The 12,907-nt window shown below is 35.7% G+C and overlaps 1 protein-coding gene across 4 annotated transcripts in view; it reads left to right on the forward strand.

Moving 5' to 3' along the window:
- The window catches only part of MAP4K3 (mitogen-activated protein kinase kinase kinase kinase 3), a 78,420-nt gene that overhangs the window by 46,745 nt on the left and 18,768 nt on the right, over positions 1-12,907 (forward strand). For 2 of the 4 annotated variants that reach the window (XM_088148645.1, XM_088148661.1), the window contains 7 exons: positions 5,730-5,788; positions 6,816-6,854; positions 7,103-7,159; positions 9,594-9,636; positions 10,213-10,375; positions 11,051-11,160; positions 12,497-12,538. In XM_088148645.1, coding sequence (XP_088004771.1) covers positions 5,730-5,788; positions 6,816-6,854; positions 7,103-7,159; positions 9,594-9,636; positions 10,213-10,375; positions 11,051-11,160; positions 12,497-12,538 — 513 coding nt within the window. The remainder of the gene's footprint in view (positions 1-5,729; positions 5,789-6,815; positions 6,855-7,102; positions 7,160-9,593; positions 9,637-10,212; positions 10,376-11,050; positions 11,161-12,496; positions 12,539-12,907) is intronic. The other 2 variants (XM_088148653.1, XM_088148666.1) reach the window with 1 other exon arrangement.

A 12,907-nucleotide genomic window follows, 5' to 3' on the forward strand; every position in this document is an offset into this window, starting at 1 on the left:
GCTAGTCTGTGACATATTTCTTGACTGCTTATTCCTTTACTGTTGATGGTTGGTCCTAAAAAGCAGTAGCTATCCACCACTTTGATATCTATGTTATCACTTCTAAGGCTGGTTGTCTACCTGTTGTCATTAGTTTGGTCTTCTTTATATTTAATCTTTGTCCTATTTTTTCACTGTGCTGCTTAACATTTATTGCTAGAGCTTGCAGATCCTTTGCATTTTCAGCTATCACAGTAATGTCATCAGCCTAGCACAGGTTATTGATGTTTCTTCCTCCAATTTTAAAACCACTCTCATCTTCTTCCAATCCAGCTTCCTTTAATATATATTCAGCATATAAGTTGAATAAATAAGGGGAGAGTATGCAGCCTTGTTGCACTCCTTGCCAACCTAGAGCCAGACTGTTTTGACATGTTCTGTCCGTACTGTAGCTTTCTGACTTGTACATAAGTTTCTGATGAGGACAGTGAAATATTCTGGGATCCCCATTTTATTGAGCACATTCCATAGTTTGACATGATCGACACAATCAAAGGCGTTTCTTTAATCAATGATACACATAGTGACTTCCTCTTGGTATTCTTTTGCTTTCTAAATTATTCAGCACACATCAGCAATAATGTCTTGTGTTCCTTGGCCTTTTCTAAAGCCATCTTGAATATCTGGCATCTCTTTTTCCATGTAGGGCTCTAATCTGTGTTGGATAATCCAAAACATTATTTTGCTAGCATGTGAAGTTAAGAATATTGTACAATAGTTTTCATGTTCCTTAAATCTGCGTTTTTGGTATTGGAACATAGGTTGACCTCTTCCACTCTGTTGGCCACTGTGTTCCTCTCCAGACTTGCTGGCATAGCTTGGTTAGACCTTTACTGATTCTTCTTCTGTTGCTTGCCATATTTCTGTGGGTATTCCATCACTTCCTGTACCCTTCCAACTTGGTAATGACTCGAGTGCTATCTAACATCATCTTCTAGTACTAGAAGATCTTCTAAGGTATTTGGATATTGACATATCTACTGTACAGTATTTCAGTATACCTCTTCCATCTTTCTGTGATTTTCTTTGAATCAGTTACTGTCTGTCCTTTAGCATGCTAATTTGAGTTTGGAACCTCCTTCTGAGTTCTAAATAAAGAGACTTTTATTATTTATTTATTTTATGTGCCACCCGAATGCTAATAACTCTGGGCGGTTTTGGAAGACTTTTCTTGTTTTTCCATGTCTGTTCAATGCCTTTACAGAAGTTGTTGTAATACTGCTTTTTGTCTCTTCTAACAGCTCTCTGAAATTCTTTGTTAAGTTAAGAAAAAGAGGGTTTTTTTCTTGGCTATGACTTCTTCTCTTCTTGGCAATTTCCACAGCTTCTTCTGACATCTAATTTACTTCCTGTTGTTCTTGATCTTTGGCAGTCTCTTGACATTCATCCTTAATTACTTATTTAAGCATTCCACAGTTCCTCTCATTCTCTATCAGTGAAGTTCAGGACTTCAAAGCAATTCCTGACGTTCACCTAGAATATGACAGGTGTATGCCCAAGATCATATTGTGGCTTTCTTCTTTGTCTTTAGTTTAAGGGCAGATGATTGGATTAAATGGTTTTCAAGGTCCTTTCCAACCCTTACATACTAGGATTCAAGATAGACATCCTTAAATACTTTGGTGCGTGCAGACTTTTATTGTAAATGTCTTAACATGGAGATTTGCAATGTATTTTTGAACAATTAACAGAATATAGTATAGTGTTATTCACTTAGATATGAAATGCTTAACTATCCCTTAGTATTATTTGAAAATATCAAGAACTTGGTCATTCCTGCTAGGCACAAGCGGTATGGGTGCTTGGCCATATAATTTAATAAATGTCAGTCTTATTACAAATTGCTTTTCAGCAAAAATTACTAAATTATTTCCAAGTGTGCAGCTGTACAATTATTTATGTATCTGTGTATCTTTTGTCCTTATAATTCTAGAACTCATGCATTGCAAACTGAATTTCCAAATCTCATGTTAACAAAAAAATTGATGGAAGCATAGTTGGTAGCTATTTCATTTCATTTCTTTTGTCCTAGTTTTAAATTCTTTATTTTACAACCAAAATTATCTATGATGAAGTGTAGGTCATTTTTAAAGCAGATAGTAATAAATAGTTAAAAAGAGATTAAAAAATCATACAATCCAGAAATTTATCTGTTGATGTTAATAGACACTTGGATTATAAACTGGCTGTAAACAACAGGTTAGGCCTTCAAAGAATGCAAACAGAAATTACTCTGACAGATGTCACTTTTCACTAAAACAAATTTAGAACATTTCTAGTGTATGGTGACAGATGACGGGACCCTTTATGTTTCATAGAGGTTTGCTTATTTTATCATATTAACTTCTCTGTCATTGTTTAGATCGCATATCGATAGGGATTTTCACTTACAAATCAATAGAGACGTGTTGCCTTTGCCCAGCCATAAGATTTTCCATTTCCATTTCTAAGCACATTTACAGTTAGTAAAACAGCTGCTGAAACACTCTCTTGAGGTGGCATCCAGAGTAGCCCAAACAGAGTTTTGCTAGTTCAGTGGAACTGCTGTTCCCTAACTGTCCCCTAATATTTGTTTCAGAGAATATCCTTTTCTTCCCAAAAGGATTTTGTAGGAATACAGAGGCTATGGGAGGAGGGGTTTTGGTAGGTGGGATCTTTTCTGCTGACAGAAGCCATTTCATGGACAGATAAGTATGCTGCTGCTGCTGCTGCTGCTGCTGCTGATGATGATGATGATGATTTTCCAGTAAGCCTATTTTGCAAAACCCTGATCTCTGAGTCGTCTTAGTGCAGAAGCCAGAATATTAAGTACTCCAACATCTGCACTTTTAAGATTCTTATGGTCACCAGGTCTTGCAGAAAGAAGGATTTTTAAAACTTGGCAGCAGTGACTACATTGGAAATGTTTGTAACAATGAAAATACATGAATGCCAATTTTATTAATAAGTAAAAAGTATTTTCACATTCTTTTCTGTGCTTTTTAAATAGATTCCACTGTTTACTATTGTTCTATTGCTTCTGATATTTTACACCCAGAAAACTCTGGTTATTGAGTGAATTAAAATATGATAATAAAGTAGTAAATTGGAGACAAGAGCATCTGCAGAGGGGTGTGTTTTGTTACGCATGCTCTCTAATTATATTTGGGGTCCTTTGGTCAATATCTAATTGGTTTAAATTATTAAAATAAGAATTTAAAGCACATTTAATTTTCTTGAGAATCCCTTCTGATACATTACTCTAGCAATTATCCATTCTAAAGCCTATCATATAAAGATGTATAAATATTTAATTTAATGCAACTTAAATAGTTTTATAGAATTGCTAAGACTGCATAGATTATTGTGTAATGAATACAGTTGAGCAGGGACAACAGGGACTTAACTGAAACACATTTTTTCCATTTTGTCTAGATGCCTTAGATCCAAAAACATTTCTGAAATTCTCAAGTGGTACTTCAGGAAGACAAAATCAGATTCTTCATAGTTTAGCCAGACATTCTTACTTACATTATTGGCCTTTTATGCCTCAACTCAGGGCAAGTAATTATGCTGTACCACTAAGTTGTTTTCAAATAATGCTAGTGGAAAAAAATGAACTCATTGACTTTTCATTTAGGAAAAGGGCTCCAAATTTTTTTCTATTAATATTTGATTACTAAGTTTGATGAGTACAGGAAAGTTTAAGACAAGCATTTTGCATTCAGCTGTAACATTCTAGAAACATTCTAGGTAAATGTTAGGAAGAAATTTCTAACAATAAAGGGAGGTGATGAGTTCCCCTTCACTGCACAGGCTAGAGGTTGAACCAGAGGCTAGAGACATCATCAAGAATATTTTAATTTAGATTTCTGCATAAGATAGGGGATGAACTCAGTGGCCTAAAGGACCTATTCCAACTCTTGATTCTGTGATTCTAAGGTGCAAGTACTTCTCTTTTAATTGCAGTATAGTTAAGACCCATTAAGCTGGAATGGACCAAAGGAGTCATCAAGTTAAATCTGATACTGTGAGGTAGGAGTGCTTTATTCAGCAGGTGTCCTCTGAATAGAGAAACCATGTCTGAATACTTTGATGCAGTCTGTGGAGGATCAATATGGAATGGATATACAGTAATAGTACGTAAGAAAGGGCGGGGGGGGCGGCTTTTAGGCAAGACAAATGTCTTTCATAGGAAGGGACAGGAACTGTGAAAGTTAATCATTAAATGTTCTTTCCAGATCCTCTAATCTGGCTGAGATAACATTTAGTGTTCTCCAAAACTATGACGTCTATAGCTTCCCTTCCCTTCCCTTCCCTTCCCTTCCCTTCCCTTCCCTTCCCTTCCCTTCCCTTCCCTTCCCTTCCCTTCCCTTCCCTTCCCTTCCCTTCCCCTCCCCCTCCCCCTTCCCCTTCCCCTTCACACAAAAAATTAGGCTTTCAGGATCTGAAAGCTCTGTGTACAACACAGCTCTGATTCTGATTCATATTTAGTTAATTACTGAAGATATCTAAGCCATTTCACATGTTTTTGTTAACTGGTAAAATAAACAAAATGATCTAAATATCCCACGAATTATACTTGGGCTGTGTATAATACTAATCAATCAGTGTGTATTATGGTCTATGACCAGTAACATCCAAAAAATGCAAAAAAAAAAAAAAATCAAAACCACTATGTTTTGCACCACATGAGGCATGTGTTTAAATATAAGGAAATACTAGGCAAAGGAAGTAGAAAGAGAGGAAAGAATTCCATACTTGCTAATATGCATAATTATATAATACTCAAACATTGCATTTTCATGTATCATGTTTTCCTTGATGGCTAGTTGTCTACATTTTACTTAGGGCCATGGTCAGTATAAGGCTGGTTCAAGATCAATAAATGTAGTGAGGTCAGCGGCCCTTCTCAATATTGCATTGCTTGAGAATGCAGCCCAAAGTGGATAGTACATACCGTGTAAAACTAAATATTAGTACAACAGTAGTCACTTTTCAGAAAAATTATAGGCATATGATAAATATAGATGTTTATAGATTTTAAAAATTATAGGCATATTGCTTTCTATAACATGGACGTTCATATTTCCTATAGAACTCTCATCCACTCACTGGAGTGTTTCTGTGGAATGATTCAGAACAGAAAAGATGGGGGCAATAATGAGCTGTTCATAGTGTCCTCAGATTTTTGAATAGCTACTTCATGGAGAAAATCTGTGTGGTTGCTAGGAGTTGAAAGCAACTTGATGGCACATAATCAGTCTTTTCTATAGCTTTGGCACTTCTGTAAAATTTGTTTCTAGTGATTGGAAATCCCTCTAGGCCATCTAGACTGCTCTAGGCGATAATGGGATATGGATAAGGACCACAGTAGAAAAAAGAATTCACAAAAACAAAGATTACCTCTCTGCTCACCCAGGGAACTGTTAAATTCAGTGACTATTTGTATGCAACTATACAAGAGAATATGGCACCCAGGCTGCCCTGGAATTGCATGTCTTGTTTCTGTCAACATTTTTCCTTTATGCGTGCAAATATTTCATATAACAGTGCAATTTTCCTGTAGAAAAATGGGTGGACAGTAGTTATTTGAGTTGAATATAAGAACAGCAGGAGCAGAGCCTATATTGTAATTCAGAACAAGGGAAGGCCATGAGGTAACACGGACCCATTGGTCTATTTTGTAATTATTTGTTTTCTGTCGATAGGATTTGCAGCTAGAATATGGTCATGGTCCTCAAGGGAGTTACTTCTTGGGTGCAAATAAGTGAGTACTCTTTAGAAACAATGTTTTTGCTTTTTCTTTTGGCTAATTTTTTGTAATATAGTGAAACACATTGAAGGCAGGTTATAACAATAAAATTGATAACTTTGTAGGCAGATTATAACAGTAAAAATGCCAAATATAAAGCAAAATAAAATTAACACAGATAAAATCAAATATAGAAATCATCCATTAAAATAGTTAATGATAATAATTATTAATTGATTCACTTCTTCAGGAATGTAACATTTATATAGTGGCACCAGTGAAATTTAAGTGAATTCAGTAGATATCATTAGACATTAACTTATCCTCCAGGCTTGATCCTCCAGAGTAATTGGAACCACAGCCACTGTCATCTACAGCTTGCATGTCCAATGGGTCTTCTTGTCTAATACATCTACAGGGCACTATTTGTTGTGCTTATATATGTGGCTAAGGAATTTTTCCTTTTCCATATAGAAATGTAGCTTCCTTGTTTGAATCTGTATCCTAAAATGTTCCTATGTGTATATACATGTATATTATATGTCAGCTTGTAAAACTATCTTTAATTGAATGTTTGTTGCTTCCAGAATAAGGAAAAGGAGCCATTGTGACATATTATTTTGTACAAATGTACTTTAATGCACTTAACATTTATTTCTTGATCGTCCAAGATATTGTCAAACTCTTTTTCTTATGGCATTACATTCCCTTATTTGAGGATGGCTTTTCCTCTGCCTTTTAAAAAATTATTTAAAAATAATTGTATCTATTTATAAGAATAACCTACACTCCTCCTGGCCTACAGAATGGATTGTTGATTGTCGGGTGCAGTAATTAGCTCACAGATATACATTTGAATACACTTCAGTAGTAATCTGTAATTATTTGCTTCAGATTGAAATTCAATTTTCATGTATTATCTCTAATACTTGATATAACTTATTGCATGGCTTTCATATGTCAAATCATTTACAAATATGTCTGATTTTATGTGCTTCCGCTAAATGTGTCCAGTCCTTGAATTTTACTTCTATTTTTAAAGGAGCCTTCTAAAATCAGTTGAAGAAGAATTACATCAGCGGTAATTGTTAAATTTCTTTTTTTCTTGATTGCAAAGTCCTTTTTCTTGTGCAAAGAGGTGTATGTCTCTCCTATCTCTGTCAAGTGCTTCTTATGTGCTGTAGCCTTGTCAGATGCTTGTAGAGGTCCTTTGCTTGTCTGAGTTGCAACTGTGATTTATTCTTTAAACAATTAGGATTGCAGAGAACAGATTGATAGTTGACATAGTCGGCTGTTCTATTTAGCTACGCTATCTGTTTAATTTCTTAGGGGACACGTAGCACATCTAGAAGATGAAGATGAGGTGGACAGTGATGATTCCAAACAGTAAGTTACATTAATCTCAAACATATATATATAGTTGATAGTTGTTCAATATTTAGAAAAATACTGCTTTCATTATTGCTGTTTCCCTTCCAAAACACTATTGTAGAATACTGTGTCAATGGGCTTTCTTCTTGTAGCAGATTCTAGAAAGCAGGCAAAGCTGATCAAATCCAGTATGAGAGGTGGGCTGCCTGGCGTGCCTTTGCTGTCTTCCCAGGATTTGGAAGTTGATGCTAAAGGCCAAACTAGCACCTTCAACTTGTTGCCTTCAAAATGTGTTTGAGCTACAACTCCTGACATCCCCCAAGAGTGTCAAGCTGAGAAAGGCTTTCACAGGCTTTTCCTCAGAAAATGTAGATAAGGCTCCTAAAAATTGTTAGGATTGCATATTCACTGAGGCCACAGTGAAGAAAAATAATATTTCACACCAGAGGCCATTCTGATACAAACATGGAATGCTCACCTCCTCCTTGAAACACGAATTCAGCTGTAAAAAGGCCCAGGGTAGTAGTGACTTCCATTCATACTATACTATTGTAAATAAAATTTGTATGTTCCTCATCACAGTTTTTTGCCAGAGTAGGAATGTGAAGTATCATTTCAATAGAGAAATTTAATTCTGATCATTTATTTCTGCTGATTCCCTTTATGAGAAGGGACGTGTTCGGCATTGCTATGCTATACGGATTCACATAAAAAGCCTTGAAGATCTTACAGCTGTATAGTAATTGATCTCACATTTAAGAATGAATCAGCCACTGCCTTAAGCTCTGTGTTGCCTTGAGCAGTATATCAGTAAAACCAACCTCAGTTTTATATATCTGACTATGATAGTGTTTTGTTTTGTTTTGTTTTGTTTTGTTTTCAAGTGTTCTAAACATGCCACCATTTAACAGGGCAATATTACCCTTTGGGGAAAAAAAATCAAGGAGACAAAATATGATTTCTTAACTGTATGTAGGGAGTCAAGTCTTTACTTTAAATCCAAAGCCTTGATAAATAAAGATACTTTCTGCTGTTTTCTGATGCTTTAAGCCTAGCTTTTCTTGAATAGAAACATGAGTCTATTTGGAAGTATCCCTCTAGGTATCTGTCTGTATGTACACACCCAGACAGACATAGTATTTTGTTATGTATTTTAGAAGATGAAATCAAAAACTAGGAATCTTTTAAATAATGTGTTCAAATTTCATAGCACATTATTTTGCAAAGCTTACTTTATTCAGCATGTGTCTATTTGTCCCTTTGATTTTAGAAGGAAATATAAAATAACTTTAGAAAACACTTATTCTTAAAGTAATTAGAATAACTGTTGATTACTCTTCTTGGGTTTTCACACTTTATATTTTAATGTGGCCAGTCCCTTGCTGTCTATGGACAGGTGAGTTTGTAACCTGGCACATCCGCAGGGCATCAGTTTGGGAAGGTTGGCTTAGAGTGTCATAAACTTCACTTTTGTATTCTGCCACCAGTGAAAACTCAGCATCTCTTTCCTTCAAATAATTGATAATTAATCATGATTTGATAAATTTCTTCGAAAAGATGGTAGCTGCTAAGTTGAAAATGTCTAGAACACCAGTGTACTTTTTGTTACCTGTGATGTAATTTGAACGCAATTTTCCTTAATAAAATAGATGCAATACAGGAGGGGAGGCATATTTTATTGAATGTCTTATTCTGCAAATCTCAATTTAGAGAAAAAGGTGGATATAGTGTACTAGTTAACTTGGCTCAGTGTAACCCAAAGATGGGCAATGCTTGAGTAATGGGGGGCTGTAGGGGTAGGGCAAAATATCCCCCCTTAATGGTGGCAATGGGAACCAAAGGCCACCAGGAGGTAAATTGGTCCCATTCCTATTGTTGCCCCCCCAACCCACCTCTAGGCCCAAACAGCAGCATTTTTCTGGCCAATTTCAGTTTGTTTCTGAGATTTGAGGATAATTTTAAGGATGAAATTGGGAGCCTGACACTTGGGGGCAGGTACGAAAAATCCCATAATTGAAATTCTGTCATTTTACTGCCAGATTTCAGCAGTGTAATCTCAGAGTATCTGTGTGGTTGTTAAGAGTCAACACTGACTCTTTGATGGCACATAATCAGTCAGTTTCAGGGTTCTTGGAAGCTGCATGTAGCCTGTGGGTTGTCCCACTTCTAGCATTATTTCTCCTTGTTTCTGAACTTTAATTGTCATTGTGTTTTCGATTGTACATGGGGATGATTATTTATATATATATGGAAGCATACATGAGTCTGTAGGACTCTGCATAAATAAATGAATGCTAAGATGTTCTCAGAAATCTTTGGAAGTTTGCAGGCTATAATAAAGTGAACCACAGTTTTTGGAATATATATCGTTGTTTAGATTAGAATTGCATAAAACCATACTTTTAAAACTCTTAATATTTATAATTGATACTTAGTTTTCCTCTCACAGTTCAACTATGAAAGCAAAGATGCCACCTCCTTTACCACCAAAGGTAAGAAGGGCTCTCACTTCCTACATGAAGGGAATATATTGGCCTAATCCAGTTGTAATAATGCTGGACTGTTTTTAAGCCATGGGTTACTGGACCAGAAAGAAATTCTTTGCTTCCTTTTTTTTTCTCCCATCATATTTGTAGGTTTTCCTTGAGTTCCAGACTGGGTGTTTAATTGAATTAAGCAACTAAGATAGCTTCACTGAGGGCAGGAGGAATGTAAATTTCTATAATAAGGAATCTGCGGTTTGTCATATCTGAATTCAACATTGACTAGAATTGGATATGAGGCTAAGCCATAGTGCTGTTTACTGGCTGATTTCATTATCAGCTCAGTAATTGTACTAAATTATATCAAGTAAAAGAACAAAACTTATTGCTCTCATTATAGTTATAAAGAAAATGTGCTTTAAAGTACTGAGTTTCTTTCTTTCATAACCAGTAAGTGCAGCTGGTCTTTACGAATTTAGGTTTAAAGTATACGGGTGTAAGGGCTTAAGATGAAGGTAGTATGATAGACATTGTAAATAAATAACTACATAGATATGTTAAAGTAATAATTTATCCTTTTTTTAGCCTAAATCCATCTACGTACCACAGGAAGTTCATACTTCTGAGGATGATAATCAAGGAACTATAAAGAGATGTCCTATTGCAGAGAGTCCTGCAAAATCAAACACTCAGGTCCCTCCTAGACCACCACCTCCTCGGTTACCTCCACAGAAATCAAACAATTTAGGTAATGAATCATACTGGGAAAAATTGAGATTTCTCAAAAAATATTTTAAGTATTATGCTTCAATCTTGCATGTCCCACTATATCCTAGAGTGAACAAATAGAAGAAAAGTAGTTAGAATTAGCCCTCAGCTGGTGGCTTTCATCATAACTTGTTTAAAGCTCAAACTGCAAATAAATTACAATTACAGTTGTCAAGACTGGATTCATATTTTAGCTATGTCAAGTTCATATTTCTTCCAAAAAACTCAATGCAGATAAGTATGCCATCTAAGGAGTTTTGTTTCAGAAGACTTGCAAAATTGTTTTGTAAGCCTAGTCTATTTTGGAGGTTCAGGGCAAGTAACAAAAACAGTTTTCAGTAAACAGAGTATTTTATCAGTTTGTTGAGATGTCTGTCTATTTTCAAACTTATCTCTTGGTCCCTAGATCAGCACAGACAACCAGACCTTATAGTGCTTCTGAAATGTTCCACAGCTTGGATTTAGTTGAGACTAAAATAGGATGAAATACTGTATATGGGAGTTAATCTCAACAATGCTTCTTAGCTTTCTGGCTATCTGAAAATGGCATCATTAAGCAAGTGCCTTCAGTAGGCCTTGAAGATCTTAATGATGCATGTGAGTCAAAATGTTCTTGTGATACATTCTTTAATTGCCTTTAACATTTTCTGTGAAGGTAATGGATTGAATTCTGTGCAATTAAATGGTGACAAAGAGGGTTCTCCTCATCAAGATCCAAGTGAGAATAGGCACACTAATCCTAGGAAAGAAAGAAAGGAAATATTGGTAGGTAATGCTATATTTCTGCTTTGTTCTTTCAGTTTGTTGGAAAAACTCAATGCAAACTCCTCTAGGTTATCACACCTTGTAGTTTGCTTGTATTTTTGGTATCTGAATCTACAATATTTTTATGCTAGTGGATTTAAGCATTTGTATTGCTAAGAAAAGCAAGTTAATAAATCCATTGTTAAAGTTATTGCACATATTTGGGACATATGTCTCACTGAATGTCTGAAATTTATTTTTTCATGTATCGGAAATAAGCCTTTCAGGAGCCCACAGGTGGAGAGAATTGTAGGGTTGGCAATCTTAAAGGATGTAGTGGGTGCCTTTTGCAAGCATGCAAAAAGGAGGCACTCAAAAATGAAAGTAGGATTGCTGCCAGCCAGATTACACTCCAAAAGCTGCTAAATAAGACAATGCCTAAAGGGGAGGAAAATAATTTATGTGCAGTGTTGGCCTCAGTAGGGCCTCTCACTTGAACATGCTTTTCTGAACAAAAGATGCTTGACTTCATTCAGCATAGAATGGAAGGTCATGATTTTCATAATCAATTACAAGTGGTAAAGTGTTATTCTGTTTACACAAGAATATAACAGATATCTGGCTTTTGCGTATTCAAGACCACCTTAGGCTGCAGTAGGAAGACAAAGAAATTGTTTGTCCTCTAAATCCAATGGCAATGCTGCCAACCATGGTTTAGCTGCAGATACTCTGTGATGATTCCTCCTGAGTGGTACAGGTGCAAAACTCCCTCTAATTACTTTCATTTATTGTGTAAACCCAGTGCAATGGATATTTCTGATTAAAATAGACTAGAGAGGAAACCTAAGTTTTTTAATTAGTGTTGACAGTACTAAGCTAGATGGTCAAAAATACCTAACTTAAATGATCCCCTATCTTCTTTTCCACTCCAAACGTATGCTTCTGTCTACTTTGAGAATCACAATTACAGGGAAATTATAGCCTTTCCTTCTGGACTGTCTGAGTTTCTGATTCTTCTCCAACTTCAACCTAGAAAAGAACACTGAGAACTTCCCCATAGTTTTGCTGTACCCTAGAGCAGTGTTTCTCAACCTTGGAACCTGAAGTCCACATATCATAAAGTTGCCAAGACTGAGAAACACTGCTCTAGAGTACAGTGGTGTAATTAATAGGCCCCATCTGCAAGCCTTGAGAGAAAGCTAGGTCTCCCCATCATACTTAAAGCTTACCTTTGGCTTTTACAAGCACCATTTTGACTCCCTGAGCACATACATTCCCACTTCAACAGATTTTTTTTTTAGTTGTTTAGCTCAGATTAAAAGTTGGTGTTTAAATGTACTTTTCTTTTGTTTCCTAGAAGCCAATTAGTAATGGTCTTCCTCCTACACCAAAAGTACATGTAAGTATTCCATTCTGAACCTGACAAACTCATTTTATCAACACTGAAATATTGTCCAATAGCATTGTTGAATACAACTTAAGTTTAGAGATTAAATGTATGTACTGCATTAAGAATGCTATGCCTGTTAAAACAAATAGTTATAGAGTAGCTGTAACCCTCCCTGAGGATCCAGATATATTGTTATTTGAAGTCAAATTAAAAATAAAAACAAAAAGGCCTTTTGATATCTATAATCCACCTATTTTTTTCTGACCATCTATTGTTTTTTATCCACTAATTTGCAGTAGGTAAGTGTAGGTGCTGTTACTAAAGCTATTGAAAGGATTTGAATGTGACTTTGTAAGGGAGAGAGAAATACTTGACTGC

The sequence above is a fragment of the Python bivittatus genome, unplaced genomic scaffold (genome assembly GCF_059951505.1).
Source record: "Python bivittatus isolate LINGU-HERP-01145 unplaced genomic scaffold, Pbiv_v1 ctg000020_np1212, whole genome shotgun sequence".
Classification (NCBI taxonomy): Eukaryota; Metazoa; Chordata; class Lepidosauria; order Squamata; family Pythonidae; genus Python; species Python bivittatus.